This window comes from Pristiophorus japonicus, chromosome 21 (genome assembly GCF_044704955.1).
Source record: "Pristiophorus japonicus isolate sPriJap1 chromosome 21, sPriJap1.hap1, whole genome shotgun sequence".
Lineage (NCBI taxonomy): Eukaryota > Metazoa > Chordata > Chondrichthyes > Pristiophoridae > Pristiophorus > Pristiophorus japonicus.
Window position 1 is genome coordinate 83,911,644 of NC_091997.1, and position 12,647 is coordinate 83,924,290.

The 12,647-nt window shown below is 43.6% G+C and overlaps 2 protein-coding genes across 2 annotated transcripts in view; both read right to left on the reverse strand.

The window, feature by feature from the left end:
• LOC139233563 (uncharacterized protein in mobD 3'region-like) overlaps window positions 1-8,480 on the reverse strand; it is a 46,264-nt gene extending 37,784 nt beyond the window's left edge. Inside the window, exon 1 of the mRNA XM_070863965.1 lies at window positions 8,336-8,480. Within this exon, the coding sequence (XP_070720066.1) occupies window positions 8,336-8,480 (145 nt within the window). The remainder of the gene's footprint in view (window positions 1-8,335) is intronic.
• A 71-nt stretch (window positions 8,481-8,551) lies between these two features.
• LOC139233564 (involucrin-like) overlaps window positions 8,552-12,647 on the reverse strand; it is a 34,660-nt gene continuing 30,564 nt past the window's right edge. Inside the window, exons 6-7 of the mRNA XM_070863967.1 lie at window positions 10,713-10,781; window positions 8,552-8,755 (exon numbers count right to left, since the gene is read on the reverse strand). Coding sequence (XP_070720068.1) covers window positions 8,552-8,755; window positions 10,713-10,781 — 273 coding nt within the window. The remainder of the gene's footprint in view (window positions 8,756-10,712; window positions 10,782-12,647) is intronic.

Below are 12,647 nucleotides of genomic sequence, written 5' to 3' on the forward strand. Positions count from 1 at the left end.
CCCTCAGACAATTCACTCTCAGTCAATTCAACCTCAGTCAATTCACCCTCAGTCAATTCACTCTCAGTCAATTCACACGAAGTCAATTCACCCTCAGTCAATTCACCCTCAGAAAATTGATCCTCAGTCAATTCAACCTCAGTCAATTCACTCTCCGTCAATTCACCCTCAGTCAATTCACCCTCAGACAATTCACTCTCTGTCAATTCAACCTCAGTCAATTCACCCTCAGAATATTCACCCTCAGACAATTCAGCATCAGTCAATTCACCCTCAGTCAATTCAATCTAAGTCATTTCACCGTCAGTCAATTCACCCTCAGTCAATTCAGTCTCCGTCAATTCACCCTCCGTTAATTCACCCTCCATCAATTCACCCTCCGTCAATTCACCCTCAGTCAATTCACCCTCAGTCAATTCACTCACAGTCAATTCACTCTCAGTCAATTCACCCTCCGTCAATTCACCCTCCGTCAATTCACCCTCAGTCAATTCACCCTCAGTCAATTCACTCACAGTCAATTCACTCTCCGTCAATTCACCCTCAGTCAATTCACCCTCAGACAATTCACTCTCAGTCAATTCAATCTCAGTCAATTCACCATCAGAATATTCACCCTCAGTCAATTCACCCTCAGTCAATTCACGGTCAGTAAATTCACCCTCAATCAATTCAGCCTCAGTCAATTCACCCTCAGTCAATTCACCCTCAGACAAGACACTCTCAGTCAATTCACCCTCAGTCAATTCACCCTCAGTCAATTCACCCTCAGTCAATTCAGCCTCAGTCAATTCACCCTCATTCAATTCACTCTCCGTCAATTCACCCTCAGTCAATTCACACGAAGTCAATTCACCCTCAGTCAATTCAAACTCAGTCAATTCACCCTCAGACAATTGATCCTTCGTCAATTCAACCGCAGTCAATTCACTCTCCGTCAATTCACCCTCAGTCAATTCACCCTCAGACAATTCACTCTCAGTCAATTCACTCTCACTCAATTCACCCTCAGTCAATTCACCATCAGTCAATTCACTCTCAGTCAATTCACCCTCAGTCAATTCACCCTTAGTCATTTTCACGCTCAGTCAATTCACTCACAGTCAATTCACCATCAGTCAATTCAACCTCAGTCAATTTCATACTCAATCAATTCACTCGCAGTCAATTCACTCGCAGTCTATCCATCCTCAGTCTATTCACCCTCAGTCAATTCACCCTCAGTCAATTCACTCTCACTCAATTCAACCTCAGTCAATTAACTCTCACTCAATTCAACCTCAGTCAATTCACCCTCAGTCAATTCAGTCTCAGTCAATTGACCCTCCGTCAATTCACCCTCTGTCAATTCACGCTGGGTCAATTCAGTCTCAGTCAATTCACCCTCAGTCAATTCATCCTCAGTCAATTCACCCTCAGTCAATTCAGCCTCAGTCAATTTACCCTCAGACAAGTCTCACTCACTAATTTAGTCTCAGTCAATTCACCCTCAGTCAATTCATCCTCAGTCAATTCACCCTCAGTCAATTCACCCTCAGTCAATTCACCCTCAGACAATTCACCCTCAGTCAATTCACCCTCAGTCATTCACTCTCAGTCAATTAATCCTCAGTCAATTCTCCCTCAGTAAATTCACACTCAGTCAATTCATTCTCTGTCAATTTACCCTCAGTCAATTAATCCTCAGTCAATTCATCCTCAGTCAATTCACCCTCAGTCAATTCACCCTCAGTCAATTCACCCTCAGTCAATTCACTCTCAGTCATTTCACCCTCAATCAATTCACTCTCAGTCAATTCACATTCAGAAAATTCACCCTCAGTCAATTCACCCTCAGTCAATTCACTCTCATTCAATTCACCCTCAGTCAATTCACTCTCAGACAATTGATCCTCAGTCAATTCACCCTCAGTCATTTCACTTCAGTCATTTCATCCTCAATCAATTCATCCTCAGACAATTCACCCTCAGTCAATTCACTCTCGGTCAATTCATTCTCAGTCAATTCACTCTCAGTCTATTCACCCTCAGTCAATTCACTCTCGGTCAATTCATTCTCAGTCAATTCACTCTCAGTCTATTCACCCTCAGTCAATTCGCACTCAGTCAATTCACTCTCAGTCAATTCACACGAGGTCAATTTCACCCTCAGTCAATTCACCCTCAGACAATTGATCCTTAGTCAATTCAACCTCAGTCAATTCACTCAACGTCAATTCACCCTCAGTCAATTCACCCTCAGACAATTCACTCTCAGTCAATTCAACCTCAGTCAATTCACCCTCAGAATATTCACCCTCAGTCAATTCACCCTCAGTTAATTCACTCTCAGTCAATTCACCCACAGACAGTTCAGCATCAGTCAATTCACCCTCATTCCATTCACTCTCCGTCAATTCACCCTCAGTCAATTCACTCTCAGTCAATTCACACGAAGTCAATTCACCCTCAGTCAATTCACCCTCAGTCAATTCACCCTCAGACAATTGATCCTTAGTCAATTCAACCTCAGTCAATTCACTCTCAGTCAATTCACCCTCAGTCAATTCACCCTCAGACAATTCAGTCTCAGTCAATTCAACCTCAGTCAATTCACCCTCATTCAATTCAGACTCAGTCAATTCACCCTCAGTCAATACACCCTCAGACAAGTCTCACTCACTAAATCAGTCTCAGTCAATTCACTCTCAGTCAATTCGCTCTCAGTCAATTCACCCTAAGTCAATTCACTCTCCGTCAATTCACTCTCCGTCAATTCACCCTCAGTCATTTTCACACTCAGTCAATTCACTCACAGTTAATTCACTCTCAGTCAATTCACCCTCAGTCAATTCACTCGAAGTCATTTCACCATCAGTCAATTCACCCTCAGTCAATTCAGTCTCCGTCAATTCACCCTCCGTCAATTCACCCTCCGTCAATTCACCCTCGGTTCATTCACGCTCGGTCAATTCACCCTCAGTCAATTCGCTCTTCGTCAATTCACTCTCAGTCAATTCACCCTCAGTCAATTCACCCTTAGTCATTTTCACGCTCAGTCAATTCACTCACAGTCAATTCACCATCAGTCAATTCAACCTCAGTCAATTTCACACTCAATCAATTCACTCGCAGTCAATTCACTCGCAGTCTATCCATCCTCAGTCTATTCACCCTCAGTCAATTCACCCTCAGTCAATTCACTCTCACTCAATTCAACCTCAGTCAATTAACTCTCACTCAATTCAACCTCAGTCAATTCACCCTCAGTCAATTCAGTCTCAGTCAATTGACCCTCCGTCAATTCACCCTCTGTCAATTCACGCTGGGTCAATTCAGTCTCAGTCAATTCACTCTCAGTCAATTCATGCTCAGTCAATTCACCCTCAGTCAATTCAGCCTCAGTCAATTTACCCTCAGACAAGTCTCACTCACTAATTTAGTCTCAGTCAATTCACCCTCAGTCAATTCATCCTCAGTCAATTCACCCTCAGTCAATTCACCCTCAGTCAATTCACCCTCAGACAATTCACCCTCAGTCAATTCACCCTCAGTCATTCACTCTCAGTCAATTAATCCTCAGTCAATTCTCCCTCAGTAAATTCACACTCAGTCAATTCATTCTCTGTCAATTTACCCTCAGTCAATTAATCCTCAGTCAATTCATCCTCAGTCAATTCACCCTCAGTCAATTCACCCTCAGTAAATTCACCCTCAGTCAATTCACTCTCAGTCATTTCACCCTCAATCAATTCACTCTCAGTCAATTCACATTCAGAAAATTCACCCTCAGTCAATTCACCCTCAGTCAATTCACTCTCAGTCAATTCACCCTCAGTCAATTCACTCTCAGACAATTGATCCTCAGTCAATTCACCCTCAGTCATTTCACTTCAGTCATTTCATCCTCAATCAATTCATCCTCAGACAATTCACCCTCAGTCAATTCACTCTCGGTCAATTCATTCTCAGTCAATTCACTCTCAGTCTATTCACCCTCAGTCAATTCGCACTCAGTCAATTCACTCTCAGTCAATTCACACGAGGTCAATTTCACCCTCAGTCAATTCACCCTCAGACAATTGATCCTTAGTCAATTCAACCTCAGTCAATTCACTCAACGTCAATTCACCCTCAGTCAATTCACCCTCAGACAATTCACTCTCAGTCAATTCAACCTCAGTCAATTCACCCTCAGAATATTCACCCTCAGTCAATTCACCCTCAGTTAATTCACTCTCAGTCAATTCACCCACAGACAGTTCAGCATCAGTCAATTCACCCTCATTCCATTCACTCTCCGTCAATTCACCCTCAGTCAATTCACTCTCAGTCAATTCACACGAAGTCAATTCACCCTCAGTCAATTCACCCTCAGTCAATTCACCCTCAGACAATTGATCCTTAGTCAATTCAACCTCAGTCAATTCACTCTCAGTCAATTCACCCTCAGTCAATTCACCCTCAGACAATTCAGTCTCAGTCAATTCAACCTCAGTCAATTCACCCTCATTCAATTCAGACTCAGTCAATTCACCCTCAGTCAATACACCCTCAGACAAGTCTCACTCACTAAATCAGTCTCAGTCAATTCACTCTCAGTCAATTCACCCTAAGTCAATTCACTCTCCGTCAATTCACTCTCCGTCAATTCACCCTCAGTCATTTTCACACTCAGTCAATTCACTCACAGTTAATTCACTCTCAGTCAATTCACCCTCAGTCAATTCACTCGAAGTCATTTCACCATCAGTCAATTCACCCTCAGTCAATTCAGTCTCCGTCAATTCACCCTCCGTCAATTCACCCTCCGTCAATTCACCCTCGGTTCATTCACGCTCGGTCAATTCACCCTCAGTCAATTCGCTCTTCGTCAATTCACTCTCAGTCAATTCACCCTCAGTCAATTCACCCTTAGTCATTTTCACGCTCAGTCAATTCACTCACAGTCAATTCACCATCAGTCAATTCAACCTCAGTCAATTTCACACTCAATCAATTCACTCGCAGTCAATTCACTCGCAGTCTATCCATCCTCAGTCTATTCACCCTCAGTCAATTCACCCTCAGTCAATTCACTCTCACTCAATTCAACCTCAGTCAATTAACTCTCACTCAATTCAACCTCAGTCAATTCACCCTCAGTCAATTCAGTCTCAGTCAATTGACCCTCCGTCAATTCACCCTCTGTCAATTCACGCTGGGTCAATTCAGTCTCAGTCAATTCACTCTCAGTCAATTCATGCTCAGTCAATTCACCCTCAGTCAATTCAGCCTCAGTCAATTTACCCTCAGACAAGTCTCACTCACTAATTTAGTCTCAGTCAATTCACCCTCAGTCAATTCATCCTCAGTCAATTCACCCTCAGTCAATTCACCCTCAGTCAATTCACCCTCAGACAATTCACCCTCAGTCAATTCACCCTCAGTCATTCACTCTCAGTCAATTAATCCTCAGTCAATTCTCCCTCAGTAAATTCACACTCAGTCAATTCATTCTCTGTCAATTTACCCTCAGTCAATTAATCCTCAGTCAATTCATCCTCAGTCAATTCACCCTCAGTCAATTCACCCTCAGTCAATTCACCCTCAGTCAATTCACTCTCAGTCATTTCACCCTCAATCAATTCACTCTCAGTCAATTCACATTCAGAAAATTCACCTTCAGTCAATTCACCCTCAGTCAATTCACTCTCAGTCAATTCACCCTCAGTCAATTCACTCTCAGACAATTGATCCTCAGTCAATTCACCCTCAGTCATTTCACTTCAGTCATTTCATCCTCAATCAATTCATCCTCAGACAATTCACCCTCAGTCAATTCACTCTCGGTCAATTCATTCTCAGTCAATTCACTCTCAGTCTATTCACCCTCAGTCAATTCGCACTCAGTCAATTCACTCTCAGTCAATTCACACGAGGTCAATTTCACCCTCAGTCAATTCACCCTCAGACAATTGATCCTTAGTCAATTCAACCTCAGTCAATTCACTCAACGTCAATTCACCCTCAGTCAATTCACCCTCAGACAATTCACTCTCAGTCAATTCAACCTCAGTCAATTCACCCTCAGAATATTCACCCTCAGTCAATTCACCCTCAGTTAATTCACTCTCAGTCAATTCACCCACAGACAGTTCAGCATCAGTCAATTCACCCTCATTCAATTCACTCTCCGTCAATTCACCCTCAGTCAATTCACTCTCAGTCAATTCACACGAAGTCAATTCACCCTCAGTCAATTCACCCTCAGTCAATTCACCCTCAGACAATTGATCCTTAGTCAATTCAACCTCAGTCAATTCACTCTCCGTCAATTCACCCTCAGTCAATTCACCCTCAGACAATTCACTCTCAGTCAATTCAACCTCAGTCAATTCACCCTCATTCAATTCAGACTCAGTCAATTCACCCTCAGTCAATACACCCTCAGACAAGTCTCACTCACTAATTCAGTCTCAGTCAATTCACTCTCAGTCAATTCGCTCTCAGTCAATTCACCCTCAGTCAATTCACTCTCCGTCAATTCACTCTCCGTCAATTCACCCTCAGTCATTTTCACACTCAGTCAGTTCACTCACAGTTAATTCACTCTCAGTCAATTCACCCTCACTCAATTCACTCGAAGTCATTTCACCATCAGTCAATTCACCCTCAGTCAATTCAGTCTCCGTCAATTCACCCTCCGTCAATTCACCCTCCGTCAATTCACCCTCGGTTCATTCACGCTCGGTCAATTCACCCTCAGTCAATTCGCTCTTCGTCAATTCACACTCAGTCAATTCACCCTCAGTTAATTCATCCTCAGTCAATTCACCCTCAGTCAATTCACCCTCAGTCAATTCATTCTCAGTCAATTCACGCGAAGTCAATTCACCCTCAGTCAATTCACCCTCAGTCAATTCACCCTCAGACAATTGATCCTCAGTCAATTCAACCTCAGTCAATTCACTCTCCGTCAATTCACCCTCGTCAATTCACCCTCAGACAATTCACTCTCAGTCAATTCAACCTCAGTCAATTCACCCTCAGTCAATTCACTCTCAGTCAATTCACACGAAGTCAATTCACCCTCAGTCAATTCACCCTCAGACAATTGATCCTCAGTCAATTCAACCTCAGTCAATTCACTCTCCGTCAATTCACCCTCAGTCAATTCACCCTCAGACAATTCACTCTCTGTCAATTCAACCACAGTCAATTCACCCTCAGAATATTCACCCTCAGTCAATTCACCCTCAGTTAATTCACCCTCAGACAATTCAGCATCAGTCAATTCACCCTCAGTCAATTCAATCTGAGTCATTTCACCGTCAGTCAATTCACCCTCAGTCAATTCAGTCTCCGTCAATTCACCCTCCGTCAATTCACCCAACGTCAATTCACCCTCAGTCAATTCACCCTCAGTCAATTCACTCACAGTCAATTCACTCTCCGTCAATTCACCCTCAGTCAATTCACCCTCAGACAATTCACTCTCAGTCAATTCAATCTCAGTCAATTCACCATCAGAATATTCACCCTCAGTCAATTCACCCTCCGTCAATTCACCCTCCGTCAATTCACCCTCAGTCAATTCACCCTCAGTCAATTCACTCACAGTCAATTCACTCTCCGTCAATTCACCCTCAGTCAATTCACCCTCAGACAATTCACTCTCAGTCAATTCAATCTCAGTCAATTCACCATCAGAATATTCACCCTCAGTCAATTCACCCTCAGTCAATTCAGCCTCAGTCAATTCACCCTCAGTCAATTCACGGTCAGTAAATTCACCCTCAATCAATTCAGCCTCAGTCAATTCACCCTCAGTCAATTCACCCTCAGACAAGTCTCACTCACTAACTCGGCCTCAGTCAATTCAGCCTCAGTCAATTCACCATCAGACAAGTCTCACTCACTAATTCAGCCTCAGTCAATTCACTCTCAGTCAATTCACCCTCAGTCAATTCATCCTCAGTGAATTCATCCTCAGTGAATTCACCCTCAGTCAGTTCACCCTCAGTCAATTCAGCCTCAGTCAATTCACCATCAGACAAGTCTCACTCACTAATTCACCCTCAATCAATTCACTCTGAGTCAATTCAGCCTTAGTCAATTCACCCTCATTCAAGTCACCATCAGTCAATTCACCCTCAGTCAATTCACCCTCAGTCAATTCATCCTCAGTGAATTCACCCTCATTCAATTCACCCTCAGTCAATTCACCCTCAGTCAAGTCTCACTCACTAATTCACCCTCAGTCAATTCACTCTCCGTCAATTCACCCTCAGACACGTATCACTCACTCAATTCACCCTCAGACAATTCACTCTCAGTCAATTCCACTCAGTCAATTTACTATCAGTCAATTCACTCTCAGTCAATTCACTTCCCGTCAATACACCCTCAGTCAATTCAGTCTCAGTCAATTCACCCTCAGTCAAATCATCCTCAGTCAAATCATCCTCAGTCAATTCACCGTCAGTCAATCCACCCTCAGTCAATTCACCCTCAGTCATTTCACCCTTAGTCAATTCACCATCTGTCAATTCACCCTCAGTCAATTCACTCTCAGTCAATTCACCCTCAGTCAAGTCTCACTCACTAATTCAGTCTCAGTCAATTCACCCTCCGACAATTCACCCTCAGTCAATTCACGCTCGCTCAATTCGCCCTCAGTCAATTCGCCCTCAGTCAATTCACCCTCACTCAATTCACCATCAGTCAATTCAGCCTCAGTCAATTCACCCTCAGTCAATTCATCCTCAGCCAATTCAGACTCAGTCAATTCACCCTCAGTCAATACACCCTCAGACAAGTCTCACTCACTAATTCAGCCTCAGTCAATTCACTCTCAGTCAATTCACCCTCAGTCAATTCACCCACAGTCAATTCACTCTCCGTCAATTCACTCTCCGTCAATTCACACTCCGTCAATTCACCCTCAGTCAATTCACCCTCAATCAATTCACTCAGTCAATTCACCCTCAGTCAATTCACCCTCAGTCATTTTCACTCTCAGTCAATTCACTCACAGTTAATTCACTCTCAGTCAATTCACCCTCAGTCAATTCACTCTAAGTCATTTCACCGTCAGTCAATTCACCCTCAGTCAATTCACCCTCGGTCCATTCACCCTCCGTCAATTCACCCTCGGTCCATTCACGCTCGGTCAATTCACCCTCAGTCAATTCGCTCTACGTCAATTCACCCTCAGTCAATTCACCCTCAGTCAATTCACCCTCAGTCAAATCACCTCAGTCAATTCACCCTCAGTCAATTCACCCTCAGTCAATTCACTCTAAGTCATTTCACCATCAGTCAATTTACTCTCCGTCAATTCACTCTCTGTCAATTCACCCACAGTCAATTCACCCTCAGTCAATTCACCCTCAGTCACTTTCACACTCAGTCAATTCACTCTCAGTCAATTCACCCTCAGACAATTCGCTCACAGTCAATTCACCCTCAGTCAATTCACTCTCCGTCAATACACCCTCAGTCAATTCACTCAGTCAATTCAGTCTCAGTAAATTAACCCTCAGTCAATTCATCCTCAGTCAATTCACTCTCAGTAAATTCACCCTCAGTCAATTCACCCTCAGTCAATTCACCCTCAGTCAATTCACCCTCAGTCAATTCACCATCTGCCAATTCACCCTCAGTCAATTCACTCTCCGTCAATACGCCCTCAGTCAATTCACTCAGTCAATTCAGTCTCAGTAAATTAACCCTCAGTCAATTCATCCTCAGTCAATTCACGGTCAGTAAATTCACCCTCAATCAATTCAGCCTCAGTCAATTCACCCTCAGTCAATTCACCCTCAGACAAGTCTCACTCACAAACTCAGCCTCAGTCAATTCAGCCTCAGTCAATTCACCATCAGACAAGTCTCACTCACTAACTCAGCCTCAGTCAATTCAGCCTCAGTCAATTCACCCTCAGTCAATTCACCCTCAGTCAATTCACCCTCAGTCAATTCACCCTCAGACAAGTCTCACTCACGAACTCAGCCTCAGTCAATTCAGCCTCAGTCAATTCACCCTCAGTCAATTCACTCTCAGTCAATTCACTCTCAGTCAATTCACCCTGAGTCAATTCAGCCGCAGTCAATTCAGCCTCAGTCAAGTCTCACTCACTAATTCAGCCTCAGTCAATTCACCCTCAGTCAATTTACCCTCAGACAGGTCTCACTCACTCAATTCACCCACAGACAATTCACTCTCAGTCAATTCCACACAGTCAATTTACTCTCAGTCAATTCACTCTCAGGCAATTCCACTCAGTCAATTTACTCTCAGTCAATTCACCCTCAGTCAAATCATCCTCAGTCAAATCAACCTCAGTCAATTCAGCTTCAGTCAATTCACCGTCAGTCAATCCACCCTCAGTCAATTCACCCTCAGTCATTTAACCCTTAGTCAATTCACCATCTGTCATTCACTCTCAGTCAATTCACCCTCAGTCAATTCACCCTCAGTCAATTCACCCTCAGTCCATTCACCCTCAGTCATTTTCACACTCAGTCAATTCACCATCAGTCAATTCAGCCTCAGTCAATTCACCCTCAGTCAAGTCTCACTCACTAATTCAGTCTCAGTCAATTCACCCTCCGACAATTCACCCTCAGTCAATTCACGCTCGCTCAATTCGCCCTCAGTCAATTCGCCCTCAGTCAATTCACCCTCAGTCAATTCACCATCAGTCAATTCAGCCTCAGTCAATTCACCCTCAGTCAAGTCTCACTCACTAATTCAGCCTCAGTCAATTCACCCTCAGTCAATTCATCCTCAGCCAATTCAGACTCAGTCAATTCACCCTAAGTCAATACACCCTCAGACAAGTCTCACTCACTAATTCAGCCTCAGTCAATTCACTCTCAGTCAATTCACCCTCAGTCAATTCACCCACAGTCAATTCACTCTCCGTCAATTCACTCTCCGTCAATTCACTCTCCGTCAATTCACCCTCAGTCAATTCACCCTCAATAAATTCACTCAGTCAATTCACCCTCAGTCAATTCACCCTCAGTCATTTTCACTCTCAGTCAATTCACTCACAGTGAATTCACTCTCAGTCAATTCACCCTCAGTCAATTCACTCTAAGTCATTTCACCGTCAGTCAATTCACCCTCAGTCAATTCAGTCTCCGTCAATTCACCCTCCGTCAATTCACCCTCCGTCAATTCACCCTCGGTCCATTCACGCTCGGTCAATTCACCCTCAGTCAATTCGCTCTACGTCAATTCACCCTCAGTCAATTCACCCTCAGTCAATTCACCCTCAGTCAAATCACCTCAGTCAATTCACCCTCAGTCAAGTCACCCTCAGTCAATTCACTCTCAGTCACTTTCACACTCAGTCAATTCACCCTCAGTCAATTCACCCTCAGTCAAATCACCTCAGTCAATTCACCCTCAGTCATTTCACCATCAGTCAATTCACTCTCCGTCAATTCACTCTCTGTCAATTCACCCACAGTCAATTCACCCTCAGTCAATTCACCCTCAGTCACTTTCACACTCAGTCAATTCACTCTCAGTCAATTCACCCTCAGACAATTCGCTCACAGTCAATTCACCCTCAGTCAATTCACTCTCCGTCAATACACCCTCAGTCAATTCACTCAGTCAATTCAGTCTCAGTAAATTAACCCTCAGTCAATTCATCCTCAGTCAATTCACTCTCAGTCAATTCACCCTCAGTCAATTCACCCTCAGTCAATTCACCCTCAGTCAATTCACCCTCAGTCAATTCACCATCTGCCAATTCACCCTCAGTCAATTCACTCTCCGTCAATACACCCTCAGTCAATTTACTCTCAGACAATCCACCCTCAGTCAATTCACCCTCAGTCATTTAACCCTTAGTCAATTCACCATCTGTCAATTCACCTTCAGTCAATTCACTCTCAGTCAATTCAGCCTCAGTCAATTCACCCTCAGTCAATTCACCCTCAGTCAAGTCTCACTCACTAATTCAGCCTCAGTCAATTCACTCTCAGTCAATTCACTCTCAGTCAATTCACCCTCAGTCAATTCACCATCAGTCATTTCACTCTCAGTAAATTCACCCTCAGTCAATTCACCCTCAGTCATTTTCACACTCAGTCAATTCACTCACAGTTAATTCACTCTCAGTCAATTCACGCTCAGTCAATTCACCCTCAGTCAATTCACTCTCACTCAATTCAACCACAGTCAATTCACGCTCAGCCAATTCACCCTCAGTCAATTCACCCTCAGTCAATTCAGTCTCAGTAAATTAACCCTCAGTCAATTCATCCTCAGTCAATGCACTCTCAGTCAATTCACCCTCAGTCAATTCACGCTCAGTCAATTCACCCTCAGTCAATTCACTCTCACTCAATTCAACCTCAGTCAATTCACGCTCAGCCAATTCACCCTCAGTCAATTCACCCTCAGTCAATTCAGTCTCAGTAAATTAACCCTCAGTCAATTCATCCTCAGTCAATGCACTCTCAGTCAATTTACCCTCAGTCAATTCACCCTCAGTCAATTCAACATCTGCCAATTCACACTCAGTCAATTCAGCCTCAGTCAATTCACCCTCAGTAAATTCACCCTCAATCAATTCAGCCTCAGTCAATTCACCCTCAGTCAATTCACGCTCAGTCAATTCACCCTCAGTAAATTCACCCTCAATCAATTCAGCCTCAGTCAAT